At 34.8% G+C, this 26279-nt stretch overlaps 1 protein-coding gene across 6 annotated transcripts in view; it reads right to left on the bottom strand.

The window, feature by feature from the left end:
- ITSN1 (intersectin 1) overlaps positions 1–26279 on the bottom strand; it is a 143226-nt gene that overhangs the window by 47895 nt on the left and 69052 nt on the right. For 4 of the 6 annotated variants that reach the window (XM_049834911.1, XM_049834914.1, XM_049834916.1 and 1 more), the window contains 10 exons: positions 26170–26257; positions 25850–25989; positions 16856–16980; positions 12260–12489; positions 11336–11457; positions 9363–9377; positions 4352–4596; positions 2533–2692; positions 1483–1688; positions 703–785 (listed from right to left, as the gene is read on the bottom strand). In XM_049834911.1, coding sequence (XP_049690868.1) covers positions 703–785; positions 1483–1688; positions 2533–2692; positions 4352–4596; positions 9363–9377; positions 11336–11457; positions 12260–12489; positions 16856–16980; positions 25850–25989; positions 26170–26257 — 1414 coding nt within the window. The remainder of the gene's footprint in view (positions 1–702; positions 786–1482; positions 1689–2532; positions 2693–4351; positions 4597–9362; positions 9378–11335; positions 11458–12259; positions 12490–16855; positions 16981–25849; positions 25990–26169; positions 26258–26279) is intronic. The other 2 variants (XM_049834913.1, XM_049834915.1) reach the window with 1 other exon arrangement.

Here is a 26279-nt window from a genome sequence, read left to right as displayed (position 1 = left end):
ATTCGTAACCCATACTTAGATTCATTGATTTACTCTGACTGCGATTTAAATTAACCTAGCTGTCTCTGTACTGAAGTAGATTAAGGGTGCCCACACAGTCTGTTAACACAGCTCGTGTGGAGACTTAACCTCCAGCTGAAGGGCAGTAACAGCCAGGAATGCAAGTCTTTTAAAGCCCTTCAGAGGCCTGACAATTATCTGTCTGTGCCCCAGGCTCCTTTAAAAATGAGGAGTAGCCTTGACCATAAGGATCACAACATTATATAACTGATTGTAATTTCTTTAATTAAGAGTTTTAATGAAACATTGGAAATGAGCTTTGGGTGAAATTGAGACATTAATAATAAATAATTCCTGACATAAATGAAGTACCTGTACAGATGTACTTATTTGGCCCTCTGCAGAAACCCATTCCAGATCAGGAATTGTTACCAAAATATTTATACAAGAAAAAGTACAAACTACAGAAGATATTTTAATGGCATGTGAAATTATTTCTTCTATATACACAACATATATAAATTCTTACTATAATAATTTTAAATCATTCTAGAGGCAAACTGATTTGCACTTCAGTTTTAACAGAGCTGATCTTAAAACACTAACATCTGATTCTAAGCTTGTTTCTGGGTAATAAGCAGTCTTATTCTATTTAATTACATAGTAAAGTACTATTAATGCCATTCTGTCTGAAATGCTTACCTTCACCTGACATAGCTGCTTTTGTTGCTGGTGATGCTACTCTTTTCAGACTAGCAGGACTTTCTGAGGAACCAGAATCCATGCTTTAGAAGAAAATAACGGTTATTTAAGAAATTAAGTCTCTTCAGAAAAATTTTTATTATTATATTAAAAAACTAAAAAATACATATGCATCCGTAAGCAATTCCCCACATTTTAAAAGAAGAGACAGTAAATGTGCAAATAAAAGCTTTTAAGTACAATGGCCAGTCACGGTTACATTTAGGTAACTGCCTTAAATACACAAGTTTCTGCACCTCCTCTTCTCCCTCAGAGAAAAAAAAAAAAAATCTAAAATCATTCTCATTTGTATTACTACTGTTAACGTTGCCTTCACATTACACAGAACCAGATATTGATTGTTTCATCTTTCAAGAGTAATAAGTGATTAAGTTTTGAGGTATACCTTTTTATTTTAGGGAAAGATAAGCTATGACTTACATAGCTGTAATTAATAAAATCCAATACACTGATTTTTCAGTTGCAAGTCACATAAAATTAAGACCGTTCATTAACCTTTAGATCTTTTGTTGGTGATGCATGACCCAAGGAGAACTGAGGACAGTTTTCTTATTTCTTACATGAATTTCCAGGGCTGGAAGTCAAAACCCTCAGAAGAGAGTCACATTAAAAAAGCATTTTTACAGAGTAGATTCTAAACTTTAAAATTCAAGTGTGCAACTCTTCATATTTATTTAACTATTATACAGAAGTAAAGTACAGTAAAAGCAAATAAAATACCTCGTTGATTTCCTAATTGGGCCTGAAATAAGCTTCACATATGATTTAGGAAACCACCCCTTTTGTCCTTGAACCTCTCCAAACCACCACATATCTTGCTGCTCCAAAACTGTGATGATATCATTTTTGTTGAAATTAAGGTGGTTGTCTTTTTTCGCTCTCCACGGATACAAAGCCTGTGCTTGAAGCCCCTCCACTTTTTCGCCCTAATGAAATTTAAAAAAAAAAAAAAAAAAAAAAAGAGAAAAGTCTGTCATGCACCACCTTTCATAACGAGAGCTGCTTAAGGAATTATACTCTTATGCCACTTACATAGCAACAAAATACAGACTCTCCCTCAACTGTATAAAGTAGCATCAATGAAACTTACAAAGTAATACCAGAAATATTTATAGTCCTCCTAGATTTCTATCTGCTAACACATAATCAATACAATGCCAGATTATCTGAGGTTTTGCTTAACAAGTTAAATAAAGTTTTACAACTAAGATATACATGTAATAAACCTTCATGAAGCTATTTTGGCAGGACTTAAAGTAAACTTAACGGAAGATGATGTTTTGCTGCAAGTTACTCATTGTGCATTCCAACTTTTTTTTTCTCTAAGACACTAAGATATTTAGCATTTTTCAGAACACATTAACTTACAAAACAGTATGTTGTTCAGTTGAGGAAAAGGAAATGCCTTAACAGATGGACGGAATTCATCTGCTACTCTACTTAACTACATAATCCACTTTGGAGTGAAGGTTATTGTCATGTGATTCAGGAAAGCTCCAAGGAAGTGACTCAAAACTGGCATCGTGCCAAAACATGAAGACTGGACCACCAAAGTCTAAAAAAGCCAGCAAAGAATAGCAGAACAGAAACTGCTTCTTGTTAAATTCTGCCACAGATTTTGCAAATGGAGGTACGCTACCTGTTCATCACTCCAAACTGAAATAGCTTACCTGTCTCAGGGGACTGTTTTAATGCATGGTCAATGTTCATACTTTGCTTTCCAAACGTTTGTGCTGGGTCAGAACAGTTTTAATGAATATAGGCGCTCACCTGACCCAAGACAGGAGAGGGAGATGATCCTGTAACAGTAGCGGGAGTGAAGGCTGATCGCTGCCGCAGCTGCCCTGCACTTGGAACAGTCAAAGACGGCTGAGCTGCCCAGGCATCCCAGTTATCAGTCTCTGGTTTCTCACTAGTGTTTGTAGGCCATCTGAAAAAAAAAGAGAATGATGCAATTCCTACTGTTTTCAATTGAATAAAAACACTCATGCAGGAAGATTATGCAGAAAAAAATTTCTACATTCTAGGTTAATTTCTTTCACTTGAATAATCCATGAGCATCATAACTCTCAGGTGGAAGTACTGCAATCAAATATAGGCTAACAATAAAAATATCTTAACAAGGCAATCTCTAAATACATTTGCTTGTCCTTGCTACTTAAGGCCAGCTGTTCCTGTAATTTAGTTGCATTTCTTAGCTATGTCCCAATACACAGAAGTCCACATAGTGCAGTCTATATTATACACAGTGGAAAGAGGTAACTTAAAAGAAAAATACCAAAATCATCAGTTTCTTCAAAACTGGTTTAAAATCTTCACACCTGCACATCACTGACCTCTCACATCCCTTTCCCTTATACACCATTTTGCTGCTTCTCATTCAAATCCTTACCTTTTTTCTTTTGCTTAAAATTATTTCCTACCGACTTCTTTCAACTCTTCAGTTTTCTGCAACCTCTTACCCTTTTTACGTTATCTTTTGTCCTTTAAAATGCCTACTAAATCTCATAATCCACATCTCTGCCTCCAAATACCCACTTAAATGAACAAAATCCCCCAAACTCTAGGAGTGTAAACAAAGCACCTGTCTTAAACCTACGTTTCCTTTGCCTGTTGCTTCTGTTATTAGTTGGAGTAATCAATTATTGTTCACCTAGACTGTAATAGTGTCCAAAGGCCACAACTATCCCTAACCCCTATATCATGTCAAGGACAGTAGTATAGTAGTATTAGTATAAATGCTCTGGGACTCACTTTGTATTGAAACGGAATATTAATTTTTATGAAAAGCATGAAAGCATGCATTATCCACCTAGGTTAGAAACAGCTTTGTCAAAAGTATGATTGATTCAAAACAATAAAATCCAGTATGTGCCAGAAATCTCTGGGAAGTTCAAGACTTAGTCTTACCCTCCCCCCTCAGAAAAATGACTTTTTGTAGTAAAACAGAAAAAGTTTAAATAACTGAAAAAGCTACTGTGACCTATTTGATGAAAATTTTGAAATAGAACACATTATGTACTGTAATATTGCACTAAGATATTTAGATTTTAATTTATAAATATGTATTACATGGTCAAAGATAAGATAATTCCTTACCCAACCCCATTTACATAGGGTTGATAGTACTGCACGGAGCATTAAGTTAAGTTAACAAGACATCTAGGGAAGGGCATATATTCTACTTGCATCTGTCTTATTAATGTTGTGATAAGAAATTAATAAATCATCTTTTCATGTTAACTCTCATTAACATTTTTTGCATAAACCAAGTTGGAAACCTTCAATGAGGATTGGTGTCAACTAATTTAAGAGAAGGAAGGTGAACACCTTGGCATTTCTACCATTTCACTATCCTCACTCAGGAATGTGTCCGCATTTGTGATGTGCACTGCAGATATGCTGGGCATATCAGGAGGCAGATATGATGCGAGCATGATTAAAGTTCCACAAGGCTGCGATTTTAACTATTTACTATGGAAAAAATATTTTACTTCAAACAAACTACTCTGTGTTAACTGCCACCACAGTCAAATTGATTAAAAAGGACTCCACCACATTTAAGATGATAATCACTACCCAAACATACGTTGAACTGAAGTCTGCCCAGTTATTGGCGGTTGTTGTACACTCTGTAGAAGCAGGAGTTCCTAGTGATGTAGTGGTTTCATGCACAGAAACTTTAGGTGCAGCAGCTGCCTCAACTGCTGGCTTTACAGAAGCTGGAACTTCATTTTCAGGTATTTTCTCTGCATAGTTTGCAGGGAACCATCCAGTTTTCCCCTTCAATTCTCCACCAAGCCATCCTGGTTCTCCAGTCTGGCTTTCATCCACCTGTAGGCGCATCAAGTTAGAAAGTTAAGAAACATAAGATACAAATGGAATTTTTACTGAAAACAATCCATCTCATCCACAGTAATTAACTTTCTCTAGTTACAGAAACATTACACCTTCATTACAAATAGAAGTTCCACCTAGGTAGAATTTTTTGTTGTTATTTAATTTACCTTTAGATTATTATGTTGACAGCTATTCCTTCTATGGCCTATTAACAGATAGGGAACATTTTGCAACACAATACTACTTTGCAATACTTTTTAAATTATTTTTTCCCCCCAAGCCAAAATCAAAAGGATTTCTTGCTGATGAGGTAAAAAAGTTTTATTTCAGTCCTAATGTATAAGCCAAGCATGTGTTTTTAAACAGTTGCTTGAAAGTCTGTCATAGTACAGCAGACTTGGGAGAAGTGAGTTCTAGAGAAATCCCTTAAATATTGAATGTTTCTGGTTTAACTAAGATAAAATGCCGTTTTTAACAAGTTTTCCTAAATTTTCTCTTGCAGAAAATACAACAAAAAACCACAGCATATTAAAAACAACACCCATCAAACAATTCAAAACAAATTCACAGATTTGCTAATGTATTTATACAAAAAAATTCCACAGTAAGTTTTCATACATAAATTTGAAGGCCTTGGTTCTTTTCCCTCACCCCGATGTCTTTGCCAAGCCATAAAGGGCAGGATGAAACAGGGCTATTTTTGCAGCTGTATTTTAACTCCTACTTATTGATTATTATAATCATGTTAAGCTAAGATTTTGCAAATTTCACACTGTCCTGTTAACTTCCCTTAAACATTTCCCACATTTGTTCTCCAAGCTCTACTGATAGTCTACTGCCTTAGTCTGGTATTTCAGTAAAAGTGATCAGTTTAAATTCTGTGACCTGCAGCTAACCACATTCAGCAAGAATCGCAGAAGAAAAGTAATTCACTATTGCTACCCCTAATGAATTGATATGGTGGCTAAATCCCACCAAGGCAACAACAGTTACAGAAACTTTTTAGAAGAAAAAAGGCAATAATTGTATTTGGTAATAATTTTGGTAAATTTGGTGTTCTAGCTATCTAATCTCTTTGATAGGTCAAAAGAATCTCAGTTTTCAAGCAAACCCTTACATATGCATAGGGTTTGCACCTTTGACAGGTAAATAACACCTACTTTGTACAACAATCTGCTGTGCAGCTGCAGATTCCCCAGCAATGGTCAAGTCAGCAGTAAAACCAGCCCACTCATGAAAAGTCAGATGACCAACCCTACACAGTGGCTGTTTTTTGGCAAGAATTTCTCTCATCTGTTTAGGCCAGTAGCAACCAGTATTTCAAAATATCTAGGAGTTTCAAATGACAGCATAACTGAAGAGTTGACTGTGGCAGATAACAGTACAGCAGTTAGAGATGCCTAAATTTGTACTTCTAAATCACCCGACACTATTTCCTAAAAATCCATATTCAATGTGAGGGGTTTGTTGATAACAGAATGCTTCATGAGCTAAGGAATAAGAAATAGTATCCTTTTCAGTCAAAAGAGTTTCCAGTATATGACATTATACAAAAATAGCATGTAGTAGTGACTGAAGCTAGATGCTTCTACAGTTGGAAACGCACCTACAAATTTACTCTATTGATTTTAACAAAATATAACCTGACCAGCTGCTTGTTTGAAGATAAAAAATTAGAGCCAAAAAAAGTTATTTGTGGCAATGGTGCAAAGTAGTCTCTTCAGACTAAAGGTGAGACCATTCTTTTTCCTAGAAGTGACTGAAACCAAAGCAGCAAACCTGCCTCTGATTGTCCCTGGACGACTTGTTTGAGCTGCTGATAGACTACTTTGCCTTAGGCCAGTTCTTGACTTTTTGACTGCCTCCTATTGTGATTTGTATCCCACGCCCCTCTTTTGGTGCAAAACAATCCATTATTTCTGCTTTTTGTTGGGTCCATATTCTGTCTCAGTTCCTACTAACTCAAAGCAAACCCAGAAGTAAACAGACTACATGCTTGACCAGTTCAATGTGGTTTTACTGCAGTGCAGAGCAAAATTTCCACTGCAGCACTGAATAGGATTGTTAAAGCAGCACTATGGGTGATGGAAGGTCACAGCAGCAGGTTAATCTTGCGAGAGAGAGGGAGAAATGGATTATCAGCACCTGATGCCAAGTTGAATAATCTAAACAGTAATATTAGTCACATAGTTTCTACTGTCATTCAATTAGTCAAGTCGTAACTAGAATCACTAACATACAAAAGAATCACAACAGAAAAGCCAAAAAATCTGTTATGGTGATGTTCTAAAAAGGCCATCTTTGAAATGAATCACAGTCATACAGAAACCACGGCAATTTTTCAGAAAGAAATGTTTTGTACAAGCAGAGAAAAAAAACCAAACAACCTACCAAAAGGTTTTAACAACTGATTTAATGTCTCTTTAGAAGACAGTTTTACATTAAAATAATTCATAAAACAGCCTATTAGGATAGTCAAATTTATGCTTATTCAATCCAATTAAGTTTTCTATGTATACTCATGAAAAGGCTCTTTGAAGGATAATTTTAACTCTATAATTCATAAAATATCTGGTTTCTCAGTTTTTCATATAAAATACAATTTGCATCTGTTTTTGTAGTACACTACTGGAACTTTAAATATATTCCTTTGAACCTTTTTAAAATTAATTTGTTCCAATTTCCTTATATTTTTATACCCACCATCCCCAAGTCCCCACAACAGACTATACCAGATTAATTTTTTCCAAAACACAACTAGACTTTAAATGTCCACCTGAATAGTGAATTATAGTGTGTGTGGTTTCATTTTTTATTTTCTCAACCATACTTCAGATCCATGGCTTGCAACTACTTAGTTCTGGCAACTGAACACAAATAAGTGGCAGGAGTAACAGCAACACAACTCAGCAGCAAAAGCAATAGGTCCAGTTAGTACCTCTGTCAACAGAAGGGCTGGCTTTGTAGTGGCCTACTCCACTTTGACATGGCTTGTGTATCACCAGCAGTGCATGCACAAAAAAAGACAAGCCCTGTTTTATGGTACATGCTCACTCTACGTACAAAGCCAAACCCTAATACTCTCACAAGAAGTATTTAATCAAAGCTAAACAGAGTACCATCGTCTGTTTTGTTCAACTGTCTATCCATTAAATGACCATTTAAATTCTATTCCACTTGTAGGCTTTTGATCTAGATATTTTGAGACTACTGGAATTCCTGTTACAATGCTGAATATAAGCTCTGCAGGCCAGAGGCCATATGCTGATTACGCCTATACAGAGGCTGTCTATGTGCCTAATACAAAGAACATTCATTCTAACTCTCACAATCAATAACTAACAAAACTGATGAGAAACTATCATTATGAATTTGGTTTAGACTTTATATGGAAGCTTCTTTATGAACTTCCTGTTTAACTTATGTTCTCCTGCTATCAGAGCCGCTCAGTTCAGTAATTCAATAATTCACCTGTATTTCACTGAATTATGCTTAAGTTTATTTAAGATGGATTATATAAAACATTATCAGCAACAACAGAATCCATTCATTTACTTCAAGCTGGAGCCTAACAGCAACAAATGCCAGCAGGACTTGCTTTGTAAAAGAGCTATCCAAAGGAAAAGAACTTCATACATTATGTACATATATTCATACACATAATAGAAACTTAACTTCTTGAACAGACAGAGCCCTGAAAGAGGCATGCTTTCTTGGCTCAGAATATTGTTCCCAGACAAAAGCTTGGTTAAGTTATAGTTAGGATTATAAATCAATCTAGCTTACAGTGAAAGAAACTTAAAGTACATAGAAAGGTAAGAAGCAGAGAAAGCAGAAATCCAAGTTAAGAGAATATATAAAAATCCTGTAATTAAAAAGTGGAAGAATTAAAAAAAATAGAGCCCATGCCCTCCCTACGTGTACATGCTACAGATAACTAACTTGTACTGCAAAGTCAGGCAGAAGAAAGCCCTCCTCAAATTTGCAAATACTCTTCCTTTCAGAATAAACCCTCATCCTTCTCTCTCATTTCCACCAAGACAGGTCTCAAGATTCATGCACAGTGTAAAACTGCATTACACCATTGTAAAAACTATTTACAAGCTATACATCCATTAAAGCCACAAGTCATTCTGACACAATAAATTCTGCAGCCCTATTTACATCTAGGATTTAGGCCTGGTTCCCACGTGCACAGTCAATGGATTTGGGCTTCAGCTGGATTCTTTGCTCATGGCAGTTACAGTTTGGGTAGTATCTTCTGTACAGCTATATGATTACAGGACATGATTGCACAAGCCTGCACACACAAAGCCATTTACAAGTGTTAAAATGGTGAAGTGCTAAATTTGCCTATTTTAGAACACAATTATTCTAAGCAATACTTACTTTGTTGCACACAGTAAGCTCCTAACTGCATAGGTCAGCTTAACTACAGAGTTGTATTTATGTCATAAATTAGACACAACATGTAAGGTTACAAATTATTATTTTCCAAAAAACATAACCAACTCGAACCTTTTAGAACCACAGGACATGACAAACACTTAAGGACAGCGAGGAGTCTAGGAGTCCAAATGCACATTATCAAAAGTAAGTTCTGGTCCATTGCACTTAAATTACTTTTGACAATGCGAGCTAGTTTGTTAATTTTACCCTAAGTGAATTCAAAAAACAAGTAAGCTACATGGTAACAAAATCTGTATTTATGAAAATGAATAAATTGCATAGACTTCCTAACAGTCATATAGCACACTTACCCATTCCCTTTTAACCTCCATCAGGAAAGCAATGATTTAAAGCAAGGCAGAATTATAACACATTTCACAAAAGTGTCTTACTTATATTAACTTTTCTAAGAGTAGCCCATTTAAGCAATTACCATAGAGCAGGAGATAAATCCCACAAGAATCAGCCATCAGGTTTAATTATTGTCAAAAGTAAGTTAAATAAAGAACTTGAGAGTAGTTACCCTACTTTTGTAGAGTAAGTTAAAATAAAGTCCAAAAGTAACATACAGAAAGACTCAGATTATCTCAAAATCTCTATTTAAAATGTGTGAAGTGCTCCTTAAAATCATATATTTTTGGCAAAAATGTTATTTCCCAGCAAGTCTACCTAATAGTGGTCGCTCTTCCTCAAGGAAAAAAATAGTCTACTTGTATGCCTAGGCGACAATCTATTTCCCAAGAAAGCAAGGCAACACAGCATTTTTCAATAGCCTAAGGAGACCCATGTACCTATATCATCTCTCATTTAACAGCTGACTGACCAATACTATTTCTTGATGCAGAATAACAGCATATTGCACTGTTATTCAGAATGGCATTAGGACTCATCCAGAGTCATTCAGCAGTGCTACTAATCCAGCATTTGCCTTTTATTTTCCAAAAGCAGATTCTAATGTCACAAACACTTCAGTGTGACACAGCTCAATCGATTAAAAAAAAAGCAACAAACCAAAAAGGCTGAAAGATGAGGGTTCATTTCCCCAGAATACATGGTTTTGAAAAAATAGTTATCATTACAACTTATGAGAATCTACAAAGTGTATTTTTTTTCCAAAATCCATTCTTACTAAACTGTGCCAAAATGTAATAGCTCTTAAAATCTATTTTGTTGGGTAGAACACTACAATGAATATACTTTCCCACAGTGAACAAGGTATTATTTAACAGTTACACTAGGAATTTTCATTATGAATAGACATATACATGTGAAGATCATACTAGTAATTTATTAATATTAATATACACATTTAATAACTGCAGTCATTAACAACAGAACTATAATTTTAGACGGAATTAGAGACAAAAGCAGAATATTGCTTTAGAGTTTAACATGATGGTTATAGGCTGACCATATCCCCATATCTCATCTACTTTAAAAAAAGGAAATTATTCTATATCTACACATCTGCAACCAAATTTTTAGGTTTTGAAGTTTCCACTTTTAGAAATGTCATTTTATCTACTGTATATCCTCTTTAAAACAAATGTAGGAGTATCCCACAAAAGTTAAGTAGATTAAAAAAACCAGACTAAATTACCATACAAACAATTCCAAGTTAAAATTATACTAGATCATTATGTCAAAAACTGTCACCAAGAGTTGTATAAAAAATTTTCAGTCTTACTGAAGAACTATCACCACCATACATAGACTATGTTAATGTTTATGTGATCATGACGGAAGTGTAGCCATCTTGTAGCTTAGTGTAATTGTTTCACATAGTATTACATTGGATATCACATTCTCTTAATAAAGGCAGTTTTCCAATTTAGAGATTTTACACTGCTCTTGTACTATTTTTATAAAAAGGTAAATTTCTTATTAGAAACATACTTTATTTATTAAAGCTGGTTTTTGATTCCACACATAATAGCTAGTCTCTCAAAAGAAAATTACAGTATTCCCTTGGAGGACAAGAAATCTCTCACTGAGATAACTTCTGTATGGGAATGTTTTTAAACACATTGACAGACACACACACAGCTCAGCATACTAAAACTGATACAATCTACTTATAGATTATGTTTAAACTTTACACTTACAATGAACTGTAAGAAGATATCCATTATTATAATAGGGTTACTATGTCATATAACATCATTTTGGTATTCACTGAAATATTTTTCTCAAGTCTGTAAAAAATCTTACCATATATAAATTCAATCACACAAGTACAAAAGCTTAAGTAATTTTTTCAAGTAATATCACAATCCCTTCTTACCATGACTATGTCGCCAGGCTGAATAGTAATTTCATCGTGGCTTCTTGATTCAAAAGGATACAGTGCTCTATAATACACTATTTTTACATCCTCCTGAGCAGAAATGGTTAGTGGAGCTTTTTCTGAGCAAAGGAAAAAAAACACAGATACAAGGGCGGGGGGGGGAGGAATCAAAACACATTTTTAAATATTTGAAAAATTAGGCGAAAGTGGAGACAAAAATTAACAAACCTTACATTGTCTGAAGTATTTTATCCCCCTTTTACACAAGGGGAAATATGAAAATGAATTATTTAAAATACAATTTTCTTACTATTTTCTCTTCTAAACATCAGGTAAAATATTATTATATTTTAAATTTTGTGATATATACATCTATTTTCATAGAAAAAATCATGTATTTATGATGCAACCGAGAAAAAACTCACAGCTGAAAGTGATCGTGTGTAGCAGAAAAACGGGGACTAATCTTAGACTTCAAGTCATTTGTTCAGTAAGCAACATGCATGGGGAAGAGGAAAGAGGAGAAAGGATAACTAAATGACATATTGCTACTACTCTAAAAAATCCCAAGGCATATATTCCACACCCAAATAAGAATTGTAAAGAAAAGTACAGAAATAATTTTTGACATCTTGCATCAAGATCTTACAACTTACAGCCAAGATTATCTCTTCAGCTGGCACTGTGAGTCTCACCAACTGTGCTTTATACTCTGCTAAACACTACACTTTTAGGAAGAATAGTGAAGCCTAAAAGAACAACTTTTCGGAGTCTAGAGCTCAATCTATATATGATTTACTTTAATAAGACTAGCAATCCAATCTTGAAACATAATATTCTTCTGTATTAAATGGGAAGACAAAACAGAAAAGAATTGTTCAAGAGGCATGTGTAACAGCATTTCTTGATTTTTTACTCTACCTGCATTTGACCAAGGAGCCTGGACAGCTGGCTTGATTGGCTCTTGATGTGGTTGGAAAAGCTTACTCAGTTTCTCTTGCATTTCTTGTTTCCCCTTATCCTCACTTTCCTTCTTCTTGGTTATTTCTTCCCTTTTTTGCTTTTCATCTTCCTGAATTTTTTTTTGCCACTGAAGTTCTTCTTCTGGTTGCACTCGATCAAGCCGCTGTTTATCCCGTTCCTGGAGTCGCCTGTTGGACAATTAAGGTGTTTTTTTAAGCCAGTCAAACGAAGGGCCATAAAAGTTGGTTGTCCTTGTGTGTGATCTATAGTATAAAGTGTACCCTTTATGGCTTTTGCATACCCTGTAAGAGTTGTTAATTTTATTTTGGTGAGCTATCAACCACTCTTGATGGTTAGCATCTTCTTACGCAATGACTCCTGGAGGGCAAAGGAGAAATGTTCAGAAAGATTTGCTATGACTTCATATGTATTAATAAAGAAAGAGCTGTGACTCTCAGACAAGTGACAGAACGCTATTTCATGTAACCTACTAAGTGCAGGCCTCCATTACCTTGAGCTGCTTCGTCTTTGCATTTAAAAACCAAAACCTTTAACATAATTTTTTATTTTAACTCACATATCAATTCTCTATCTTTACAACACAGTTCCACAGAACTCTAAAAGAGGTACAGAGCAACCTGAGCATACAGAAATGATAAACTAGTTACATTTTGGAGCTGAATGTAAGATGGAGAAAAAACATTCAACACTATTTTTTCTTGTCAGAGTTCTTCAGAGATTTGTAAATACTGAACTCTACCTTCTTTAATGAGGTTGTGATCTCTTCTCCTCTACAGTGACATGAAAATAAATATATTTACCTGTGTTTTTCTAATTATTGTATGAAACTTTACACAGGTATCTTAGAACAGTCTCTTACTCAGCTCGCAATGCTCTGAAAATTAAAAGTTTGATAACATTCAGTATCTTACTTTCAGTCCCACCTCTTCAACTCAACAACATCTGAGTCTCAGCTTGGGGAATTCAACAATATTTGTGTATTCTCTTTTCATAGTTTTTCATGGGATTCATAAATCCTATGCAGTTGTTTAAGTGATGAACCATATGGAGAAAGGAAGAAGAGGAAAAAAAAAAATCTCCCTTGGTTGAAGAAACAAAACTCCTTGGCATCCAAGAACCCAGATACAAGACCTTCAGTTCCATGTAACTGTAAGGCTGCTTTTGAAAATCTCTTCCCAAGCAGTCTAATTCAAGCAATCTGAGTATCCCTTTACATCAGCATTGCAAGTTACCATTTTCATTTGCCTTACAATTCCTTTTATTTAATCTAAGCCTGTAGATATCAGCTACAGCTATCACCAGACATTTTCAATAATGAATTCTTACCATAAAGTTTGCCTTGAAACCCAATAAGCAGCAAATCATACACTTCAATTTTTATCTGCTCAGCACTGACTTCAGCTCTAAAATGCAGGAAGAAGTCAGGAATACTGATCAAACAAATTGGTTCTGCTTATTTTCTCAAAGCCACAAACATCCGTAGGTAAAACTCAAAATAGCCAAATAAGAAAAAAAAAAAGCAGTAATCAGCAAATATGGCAGCCCTGATCCTCCTGTTGAGAGGTAAGGAATAAAAATATCTGCAAGCTTCATACAGCACTCTTGCAGAACTATTCAGAAAATTTCACATTCCCAAATGCGAAAGCTAACAAGTCCTTCCCCTCTGACAGAGGACAAGACAACAGAAGAAAAGAATAAATATTCTCTGCTAGAAACAATTTGCACCAGTAAAGATAATTCTAAAGTTCTGTAACAGATGCACAATGTACTTTATTTTCTTCCATGACCTATTCCACTTCTATACTTTCTTCATACTTACAAAATTATTAACAAATGCATGACAACAAGCTGGTCATTATAGACTTGGCCTACTATACAGAAGATATTTTGTCCAAGGACAACATGAATTCCTGGTCAAAAACTGTGTGAAAAAAAAAAATTAATTCCTTAAGTGGAAAATCCACTTTCCAAACAGTAAGTTGGCACCAGAGGGCAAAAATCTCAGGGCTATCAATGCAAGTTTGGAGTTGACAAGAATATTTTCTGAGAGATATCAAGGTACCCAGTATCTGTTTAAGATGGCAGCTACTAACTTACAAGCTCAAAAAAAAAAGTTTGATTCTCAATGAAATTGCTGATACCATTTCAATATTCCACATCAGTATACCAGGAGCAGAGGTTAAGATACTGGTGTGAAGGGTATCACTTCCTCCTCTATGAAATACTACTGTCACACTTTTCTGCCTTCAACATAAAGTCATCTAAAAAGTTAATAAATTCACTGCTCTGACAGCCTCCTATGTTAATCATGAAATTTGTCCTTCTCATGTTCATTTGCAAAGCATTCAGAGCCAAATACTCAGAAGCTTTGTTGCAACACTGAAGCTGCGCTACATAGGCATACAGAGGTCAATTTTATTTGACTTGAGTGGTATCTTACCTGGTGAGTTTAGTCAGATGGGCTTTAAATGGGAAATTGAGTTTTTAATTATGTTTCTAGTAGAGTGATTAAGTCTTCCCATACTTATAAACCAAATTTGCTGTAACTGCTGGAGCAAAAAGAACAGACAAAAATGTATCTTGGGGAGGTGGGGGGGTATGTGTAATTTCTTTTTTCCTTTTGTAGAAGCTGCAGATTTTTCTTCTTTGATTGTTATGGAAACTAATATCACAAGTTGAAGACAAGGAAGGGAATAAGAAGAGACAGAGAAGCTAAAGAAACACAGGCCGAGGTATGAGCACCATAGCTTGGGGTTAGGAACAGAAAACTTGATATTCTGCTCTTTTCCTTACTTCCAAGACTCCTGATGTGTTAATTATTGTGGAATATGACCTCTAATATGGGATTTACCAATACTTGCTTTTACTCTTTCAATTTCCATTTTTTTCTCACCAGCTCCATTATACCACTCGGGCAGTTCTTATCCCAAACACCAAGAGTAAGGTCTATTCATTTTACTCAAATGTAGGGGGTTTTTTTCCCCTCTGAACTGTATATTATTCCCACAATCATACAAGTCTGCATTGAATTAGCCTTAAGATAATTAAGACTAATTAGCCATAAGAGGTCTTCAAAAAGACCTCTATCATCCCCAAATATGTATGTCTGTATCTTGGTTTGCTCAATTAAGTTATGTGCATAATTACCAACAAAAAATTGTTAAGATGGTTCTCAGTATAAAGTGATTATGGTTATCCATTAAGCCGAAAGTTAAAGTGCACATAATCATGATATTAAATTATTCTTTCTTTCGTTGCTTTCACTAGAGCTATTAAAAGGCAGCACACTTCTGTAATCATTATGGGGCAGTATCCAGGTTATGAGTATTAATCATTTACCTTATTCATTTTGGTGTTTGTTGGAAATAGGTAACACTGGCAGACTGCTCATTATCAGGTATACCAATTACAGTTATTTAGAAGCTTGAACATTTGGGCAGCAGTAAGTTTTGCATTACTAATAATGTCTGAATGCTCAACTTGCATGAAAAGTCAGACAAAGTTTTCCATGGCAGAAGTTTTTCCTTTTTTTTAAATCTCCATTTTCCTGGAAGGAAGTGGAGTATTTTATTTAATACTCTGAAATAGATCGTTTTTAGTATTTCTATAATTCCAGTACCTCAGCAGCCTTCTTGTTTTCAAGGAAAGTTCCAACATAATTACCATATTTAGTGTAGTTATTTCCTCATGATAGAAAGCTGTTTTCTTAGAAATTTTACTATTTCTGGTGTTGATCTAAGATTTTTAAATGCATAGTTTTTATGTAAATGATTTAAAAATTATCTAAACTTAATTGCTTGCTATGTATAAGATTTTTGTTTGAAGATACAGTTTTCACTAAGACCTTGGTTTGGTTTTGCCCAAAATGTAAAAATTAACTCACTACGTCACTGTCCATGTAATGCTATAACAATAGTTTAAGATCTCTTGTTTCCAGGCCTTTGTTTTCATCTCTTGACCAACATTTGTCTACATTAAGAGTATATAAAACTCACAATTGCTAAAAATTAAATCAAACAGCTACTGATAAATGATGTCAAAATAGAATTGGTTGCTTGCCTATATGCCATTCATTTTACATAAATATATTATAAATATATGTAGAAAACAAATTTCCAAGTGTGTAGCAGAAAAACATTAGCTCTATATTTTATGTTAGTATAAAAGACACAGCTAGTTAATTACAATGTTCAAGAACCTCTTTAGGTGTAGAAGTACACTACACATTTAAGCAACACTGCTGAAATCTGTATGTATCAGTGACAGTTAAGAGTCACAGACAGATGTAGAAGCTCATCTCCACAGCACACTTCCCATTCAAGGATAAATCAAGAGATTCTCTGAGGTTTTTTTTTTTTCATTTCACTGAAATGAAACTTGGCCTAGGTCTTGGGTATTCTTGCCACTTAGTGATATATTGTTTGAGAACAGATTATGCTCCTGGGAATGCAAAGTTTATTTTACTTGTTTGCAAAATGCTTTGCACTCTAACACCTCTACAGAAAAGGCTTAAAAATTAGAGCAGTTTGTTACCTTTGAGCTTCTTTTTGCTTTTCCAGTTCTACTGTCTTCCTTTCCTGTTCCTTCTGTTTCAGCCTCTCAGCTTCCAAGTTCTTTTGCTTCTGTAGTTGCTGTTTGTTATGTGTTTCTCTCAGCTCCTAGAGAAAAATGTAAAATATGCATAAACATATACTATGTGAATCATAACTAATGGCCCCATATATTTCATTGAGAAGTAACAAAACTTGCAAATGGTTGAGTATCTCTGTTCAAACTTACAGTATTGCCAAATGCATTGGCAGACATTTAAGGTAGATTTCAAAGGTCTATAAACCACTTACTGCTTTCCTATCTTTATCCATATAACCTGAGATGTTAAAGGGTTAAGAAACAAGAAAGCCTTTTTTAAACAGGACTCTAAAAAGTTGACAAAAAGTTTGACAAAGCTTATTCTGAAAAGTCACTTATGTTTTATTTTGTTTGCTGGTTTCTTGAATTCATTCATTAAATTCCATACAAAAATCTGCCTTCTGAGCTGCTCATAATAGCAACTGTTTCAGTTAATTGGTTTTATTTTGAAATTAATGGTGATTTACTAAAGAATCTTCAGGATTGTTTTAGATTCAGGAGATTGAATTCCTTAAGCAATGTCTTTGGGAGGAATCGTAGCATAGAGAATATCCATCCATGTACAAATCAGTTTTCCTCTAATTAACTGCAAAGACATTGCCTGAAACATTTAGACTATAAATAATATAAACATCATCTTTTCCTCAAGATTTGTTTTCTGCATTAACACCTATTAACACAAATTTTAAGATGTCAGAATAACATTACGAAGAGAAGTAGCACGTGACCTTTGCAAGGTATTAACAACATTTCTGATATATGGATGAAAGTTTTTTAAAAAGTTAGGTTGAACCTTGTGTCCTAGCTCTCAGTCTCATTTCATTAATGAAAACTGAATTCAACATCATTAAAGAGATAATCAGTTCTTATACAAGTTTTAATTAAAACTCTGCTAAAGCCATGAAACTCACTGAAATATGGAGATAATTTTGGGCAATACCATATTTTATGTTCACCATTATTTTCCATAGTCACGTTAAAGCTTAGTAGATAGTTAGGATCTAGAATGGATATTACAGAATGTAAAATAAACTACTCTTGCAAAATCACCAGAACTATTGGGGCAGGATATTGCCTTTGGGAAAACTTAATCCTTGAATGCCCATGGTTATCAACATTCACGCATAGCCTTATTTTGGACTAAGGAAAATGGCTACTAGAAAGGAAATACATTAGCAATATTGAACATAATGAGTTTTTAGTAGTTGGCCCATAAAGAACAATGAGAAAATAAAGGGAACGGGAGATTGCAGTGAACACACAGTTGGTCAACTGCACCTGGAGCTAGAGGTGGCCTCTGACAGGACTATAAATTTCTGAAGTGCTAACTAGAGTGAACAGTCATTTCCAGTAACTGTATGTTATTAATTCAGCTTCTTGTTGTTACACTTGTAATATCTTCAGGTACAAAGGATTTGACCCTTGTTTCAGATTAACTTCTCTGGGGGAATCACAGTCCCCATCTTCTCTACATGATCACCTGAACCCTTATTTGTATCAAAAATTATGTACAAGTGCAAAGGACAAATATACAACCATAAGAACATTAGCAGTGGAGTGATTTACAAGCATTCATCTGAAAGGACATAGATTAGAAAATGGCACAGTTGAAAGCAGTTTTCCACGTGGCCAACAGTATTACGAATTTTTGTAGATTGCAGAAATCCTTAAAACTAAGTATCTACAAAGCTCTTGAAGCTCAAAACACTACTTCTGTGAAGTACCAAATATCTTTACTAGTATTCATGACTTTTAACAAGCTGTTACTCTTTTCTGGGTAAAGAGACTGCTACCCAAAGCACAGCTTTCTGACTCCTACATTCAGTTCAGCTTTAGCACAGGCTTCCGTTTAGAAATGCTTTGTTGTTCTACTTGCTCTAGCTTTCCTTCACATTCATGTCGCCTCCCCTCCCTTAACTGTGTATGCAAAGAAGCTCAAGATTCTGAGTCCTGGCCGATGAGAACTCCTCTTGCTATTGAACAGAGACATCTGGGATGGTCATGCATTTTCTAACACGGCAACACTGAATATAACCTGTTGTTACTTGCAAAATTTTAAGCTATTTAGACAACAGTGCTTCCCAGGTTTTTTTTTTCCTTCCCCTTTGCATCTTTATCCCAGACTCTGGTGTTTGAGCAGTTAAATAGAAGTTATCACTAGGCAAAGAAAGAGGAACTAAAATTCTTGAAGAGTATAAAGGCTATCATAGTTAACCAACCCCCCCCCAATAAATCTTAAAAGCTTTTAAGTGAGACAACCCATATGCAAGCTTAGTTTACTTTTTAACGAGAAATTTGTACACTAGAAAGAATGATTCAGTTCATCTATATATGCAGCATCAGGAGGAATCTTCATCTAATTCTAAATATTGGTATTTTCCCCCCTTCAGAAGAGATTTCCTGAATTCACAAATACATAAAAAAAAGTTACAACTTGCAAGACATCTGTGCACCAAACATTACTTACTTCCACTAGATGTCCAACTACAAGGCTAGCCCAAACTTTGTATTTTAAGTATAATTTAGACATGTACGTTTACCTCATCACTAAGCTTATGATACATGCCACTTTTACTGCCAAATAGCAAGCTGGGGAAGTTGTTGTATGAGCCATGCCTCCATGTCTGTCTGAAGCAAGTAGTTCTCATACTGAGTAAATACAGTAGGATCATTAACTGCTGCATCACAGCCATTAAGTGCTGCTGCCAACTCTCGTCCAAATAATGAAATTGTTTTCTTATTTTGTCATTTTATCTATACGCTCAGCTAAGTTAGGATCTCAAGGACCATTTTAATAATTATTTAAGATTTCCATAGACATTTTAACACATTATTCCCTCCCAGCTAAGACAATGTGCTAGTTCAGTATTTTGTGAAGAGATTTTTGTGTGACATACCTGTAACAGTTAAGAAAATCTAACCTAGCTTATACGCCTAGCACTGGATGTAATATTTTTGGATATAAAAAAAAAATGCAAAATATATCCTTCCTTGCATTAGCTAGGAGGAAATAAATATTTGATCGGTATCTCATGCCACAGATAAGACACTCTGTTGCTTTGCCAAGTACCAGTGGGAGGACGGGGGAGAAAGAATCAGCATCTCCCACAGTGCTATAGGACACCAGTTGAACAAAATTATAGTAACACTTCAACAGTCAACAGAATGAAACATTTGCCAGCTGAATATTCAGCACAGTCCTACACTCATCTCTTACAGACACAAGCAACTTAAAAGCTGTACATTTACAAATCATATATTGTAACTCCAAAGACATAACAATGCTTTACTTGTTTCTGGTGTGCAGGACAAGGCATGTCTTACCTTAAGAGCAGAAAGAAATTGTTACCTTTCCACTTAATTCACAAACAGACTAACAAGCATAATTTTGAGATGTTACAATAGCCACATTTAGGTACCCACATAATACTGAATATGAATTAAAATATGAGTTTCATACAGCAGAGTAATATTCACTATATACAGACAAGTCATATTGCTATGAAAACCTTAAGGTTAGAAATGTAGTTGTTTAAGCCCAAATTTTGCCTTTTGATGGAAAGACAATAGAACTTAGGATACTTCAGGGATTACAATACAAGGTTTCCATCAAATCTTCTCCCCTTGAAACAAACCAGAGCATTTGATCCCAGAGGAAAGAACCCTACAGTTCTGTGCTCACTGAGGCTTTCCCACAGCAATACTCTTCTACCCCATTCCCCAGCTCCCAAAGCACCTGCTTTGTCTTTAATAGAGACAGTTCCTCCTTTCACCCCATGTTATAGCTATGGGGGATTTGATAAAGGGAATGTATTGCCATCTCTCTCATACCTGGAATCACAAATTACAGTGCTGTGTAGGAATACTTAACATAAAAGTGTTTTCTTTTAAAAAATTCTGAACATCATGACCAAAATAGGCAATTAACTTAAAATCTTGAGGTTTCAGATAAGCAAAAGACAAAAATAACTAACTAGTACCTTGCCCAAATTGCAATTCAAGGCACAGTCTTCATCTAGGCAGTAAGGATTAGATAAAGAATCAAATTATAAACTCTTCTCTTTGGTTATGTTTTAGTGCTAGCACCTCTTATTAATACTAACTTAGTTAAACACTGCACACTCATCTGTTTATGGTAAAGTGAAGCACATAACTGGAGGAGGTTCATCACTCAGATTGAGATAGTTGTGTACTGCCTGAGTATGGCATGGAGACCTTTAGAAAGGAGTCTAAGTAGTTGACGCAGCCCAGGAGAACTGCCAGGCACTGCAGCATTGCATCTTCCATTGCCACTGACTGGAAGAAAGAAATGCTCAAATGTAAACAGGCATTCATATGCAAGACTTGTCCAGTGCACACTAACTAGACAGGGACTGACAACAACTGGAACACCACACAAAATGTAAAACATTTTTAAGAACTTGATTCTACTTGCTCACCACTTTTTCCAGGCACTGAGAATAGCTTCTCAGCAAGACTAATGTATTTCAGAAACATTAATTTATTAGTTGTCTTCTCCTGTGCAATAACACAGAGAAGCTCTAAATACTTGAATCTTCTATTTTATATGAAATGATAATTTGGTCTTTGGAAACAAGAACTGTATTAAGAATTATTATTGCTTTATTTGACAGCATGTAATGACTGACCTTTGTAACATTGAAATGTAAAAGCACACTGAATGTGGAAAGAATTTGTAAAGGTAAATTATAGTAGGAATATACAAACAGGAAACCTAATACAAAGCCTTCTATTCTACAGAATTATTTTATAAAGTAGAGAAAATAAACAAGTGCCTAGTTACATTTTACTAATATCTACATCAATTTTAATTATTAGATTTCTAGGCTAAGATTTTTAAAGAGTAATGGAAGTTAGACTCCTTCAACCACAAAAAAGTGGCCCAACTTTCAACCTTGTTACAAACTTAGGCACTTACTGTATTGCCAAATACAGCACAATCCACAAAACTTATCTTCTCTGGCAAAATGTCTCAAATCTGATTTAAAAGGATATCTCACCAGCTGCAGGCTAAGGCACCTATTTCTCTGCCAAACAAGTATTAACAGGTTCCTGAAATCATGTGGTTCTACCTAAAAATATTCAATAAAGATCCTTGAAACTACCTGTTTTGAAATATTAATAACATGGTATACTCCAGAAAGTTTTTGAAAAAGAACCGAATTCTATGAACATTTCCAACTCAAGATGTTAACTTGAAACAAAAGTAACTGAAGTACTTGAGCTCCAAAGGACTAATCAGAAGAAATTTAAATCAGTTGTTTTGGAAGGATGACAAAAGATCCAGTGGAAAAAATGTTTCATTTATCTCCCTAGTCACTCTTATATACTATTAAGACATGAAACAAAGATGAGGTAATTTAACACTTGTTTTAAGTATTCACTTACTGCAGAACGTAAAAACTAGAATATGGAGGCAAATGCAGTGCAATCCACTGTATACTACTATGGTGTTAACAAGTTGACCTGTAACCTAAAATATATTGGAATATTAGGTAAACCTTATGGTCTCATCAATGAAAAGACACACTAGATTAATTAAATTGCTCATTTTATCTTGTACTATTGTGGCATATTTCTGTATTCGCTATCAGTAAATCAAGTGTAGCGTATTTCAAGAGAATGAATCTGAAGTGAATTTTTGCAAAATTTAAGGATATATTCACATAGATAATGCAACCAGTATTCATAGCCAATAAGGAATAAATCTCAACAATGATGACAAAAGGTTATAATTTAACGTTGCTGTCAACTTCACTGTCTCTTAAGCATTTCATCAAAACTAGTTTGGCATATACCTTGTACTTGGAGAGCAGTAGCTTACATATTTACAATTTTGGTTCTGTTTTCTATTAAATTAAGCACTTTGACCAAGCAAAGACATGTACTACTTCCTCTCCCTGTAGGAAATAGGTGCAAAATGCTGTAAGATGGTATATATCTAAAGAGCATTTAGATAAGCTATTTTTCCTGGGAAGATGCAAACAGTACTACATCATTCTGCTTCTCATCCAGAAGCTAGTTGTATTATACAAGACAAGGCAAGCACCAGGGCCTCTCCATCACTTGTCAGAGAACAAAAGCTGCACAAGGCAGTGTCAATTACGGTGCTGCCATCCTAACAGCCACCCCATCAAATGTGCATCTCTCAGCTAGTATACTGAAGCACAAAGTAAGAGCAGATCATCATTTTAAAAGTCTATCAGTTTTAAACCTACAAGATAATTTAGAAACAGCCTTGATTAAAAATTGAGGTTTTAATTTATTGATTTAATAAAAATACATTTTAAAAATAAACATTTCTGTATTTGCCATCTTTATATATTTTCCCTTAGTGTACAAGATAAGAAGCCTTTATTATATTTAGAGCTCAGATGTGGTGGAATTTTTGATACATGATTTGAAAAGGTTATACATTTAAATGTGTTACACACTTGACCAATAATTACACAAATTGCGAGGTATTCTAGCACCAAATAAGCCTGCTGTATTTATGCACCCAGTTAATAATAAGTAAAAAAAAAAAAAGTTCTTCTGTTAATTGGGGAAGCCATTAATTTGGTAATTATTTATAAGCCATTTTCTACCGATTTCAAATGTAACAGTCATCTTTCCAGTAGCAGTTCCTCAAAGTTGTCACAGATTTTTGATTGTTTAGGTAAAAGTATCTGAGAATTATGCAAGTTCCTAGAACTACTTTGTTTTAAGCAATATTATTACCTAAGAGAGAGGTGTGTTCTGCCTCGGTTTAAGAGCAGAATGCCTACTTCACACAAACCCTAATAAAACCATGAGTCTCAGGAACCCTAATAAAACCATGAGTCTCAGGAAAGCTTTCACTAGCTTTGTGCATAAAGTCTCATTTGCAAGGCATTCTGAGAGCTGTTCCACAAGAACAGCAGCCATTAAATCACTGCTGCACACATAGCATCTTCTAAGCAGTTTCTCTGGTACTGGGAGTACTACAATCATTCCATGCTGAGTCCACAAAAAGGTATATATGCCTTTGTAGATATTTAAATCTAGTAATAAAATCATCCAGGCCCCCCAAAATACATCTTGCACATCTAGTGAAACTACAAAAGGGAAAAGATACAACTCACTCTGAATTAAGCTACCACCTCTCAGTCTCAATAGTACAACCGCCCCTCTTAAACTCATCTCTTCCAAGAAAGCAAAGAAAGATGCAGCAAGGCAAAAATACCAACATACAGCATCAAAAAGTGGTCTTCCTATTAAGCACTGCTTCGATACATTATGAAATTAAGAACACAATATCCTCAAGTCATAGGAAGCTAGCTGAAGTCTTCCCAAAGAACTGTCTACATAACTAATTTTCAGCAGTTAAAGTGACAACTCTAAATACTAAGGTTTGAACACAGAAATCAATTTTCCCATTAAACTGCAAAATAGGTTACAACTAGTCAAGGTATTCTTGGATAGATGGCAGGCATTCTGATAAATGGATGTCTTTGTTTAAGGTGCATCTTCAATTTTAATTAACATTAGCTTGTTGTTTGTTAAGTCAAGCCCTTCAATATTTAAAATATTGAATTTTGTTGTTTATTTGGGGGGGGGGGGGGGGGGGGGAGTTGCTACTGTTACAGTACTAAGATTATTCACCCCTCTGCCCATTTATAAACTGTTTAGGTCATTTATGATCAAACTGAATGCTGACACTAATTTTAGAATTAATATCCTTCAGTCATATTTGTCTGCAAAACGCTTCAAAAGGACTCCATTAAAAAAAAAGTCACCCAAAAAGCATGACATGTTATGGTGTGTCCAAAAAACATATATTAAAAAAGTGAGATCAACAATTCTGTTTTGTTTTGGTTTTAAAATTGCACGTATTTTTGTCTTGTGTCTCTATGACTATGCGGAAATTCTCCCCTTTCTACCTCCCTGCCTAGGATCGCGAGATTCATCTCTGAATTTGCATTGAAACAGGTAGTGGTATGGTCTACAGCTTTTAATTTTTCCTACAATTATTAATAACTTTAATATTAAAAACAAGCTATTTGATGCTTAACTTCAAACACGCCTTTCATCTAAAAGCATATGATGTAATCATAGTTGAGCTAATTTCAGAACAACTACAGAACCATGTACCTATCATAGTGCTTTTCCTTCTAAATACTTGTAGCACAATTTATTATGCCTTGCAGGAAATTCAGTATTTTTCTTGTCAGCTTTCAGGAGAAACCACCAATTGAATTAGCAGATAAAGTACTTTAACATTAGAATATTTTTTGAAAAATGAATGCTATTAAAAATTTGTAAGAAAAGACTGATTTATAACTTCTCTCTGAAGAACACTTCCTCTACTGACTTCTGCATCTCTGTCATTTTCTTGTGCAGAAATAAACAAAAATCACACAGTTTTAACAAAAGACTGATCAATAAAGCATGAAACCACAAACAACAGACAACTACATTCAGGAACAAGTATGAGTTTACGAACGGCAGATAAAAATTCTGCATGTCAGTAGAAAATCCAAGTCTTTTTACTGCAGATTTCAATTTGAAGTACTGATTCCAGCAGATTTGTTGACCTACTGCAGTCTTGCACTTCTTTGATGCAAAGGGGCAGAAATTGGTAATTTATATTTGCAATCATGGAACCGGAATCAGAGCTCAAATTTATTCTTAAATAGATTCTGCAGATTATGTTGATTCAAACTCTGAGTTTGGATGCTAAGTAGTGTTTTCTTGAAAAAAACAACGATACCTCCTCCCCCCAAAATACATAGATTTGAGAACATTCCCAAAACTGACATAATATCAATCATTCTAGTTCAATATTTTTTTCCATAATCAAGTTAGAAAATAATTGACAGAACATTTAGAAGAAAGTGTTAAAAAGTCTTCGATTACCTTCAGTTGATTATTGAAAATATCAATTTCCTGAAGTTTAGATCTCGTTTCTTTTTCTACTTCATCTAGCTGGTCTCGAAGCTGTTGACGTGCTAGTTCCTTGGCTTCTAAGGCTCTTTTAATAGTAAGAAGAGAATCTCCTGTTTTCAAACATATTGTCAAATAAGTATTTTCTTACACAGAGAATTTTAGGTCATAGAAAGCAACATTTTTCAACATGCATCTTGCAACACAAAAAAAGAAATTACAGAGTACGTTGTGCAATGAAGCATCGTGTCCTATACAAACTTAGACATGTACAAAAAAAAAAAAATACTTACTGTGCAAACTGTTCTGTTGAACTTGCTTTAGCTGATCATTAAGCAATTGCTTTTCTGGAATCAATCTTCCAAGCATCTGCTGAGATTCCTGAATAGAGGACAATGAGGAG

This window comes from Accipiter gentilis, chromosome 32 (assembly GCF_929443795.1).
Source record: "Accipiter gentilis chromosome 32, bAccGen1.1, whole genome shotgun sequence".
In the NCBI taxonomy this organism is placed as follows: Eukaryota; Metazoa; Chordata; class Aves; order Accipitriformes; family Accipitridae; genus Astur; species Astur gentilis.
The sequence above is the reverse complement of the archived record's forward strand: the minus strand, read 5'-3'. Positions and strand labels throughout refer to the sequence as shown.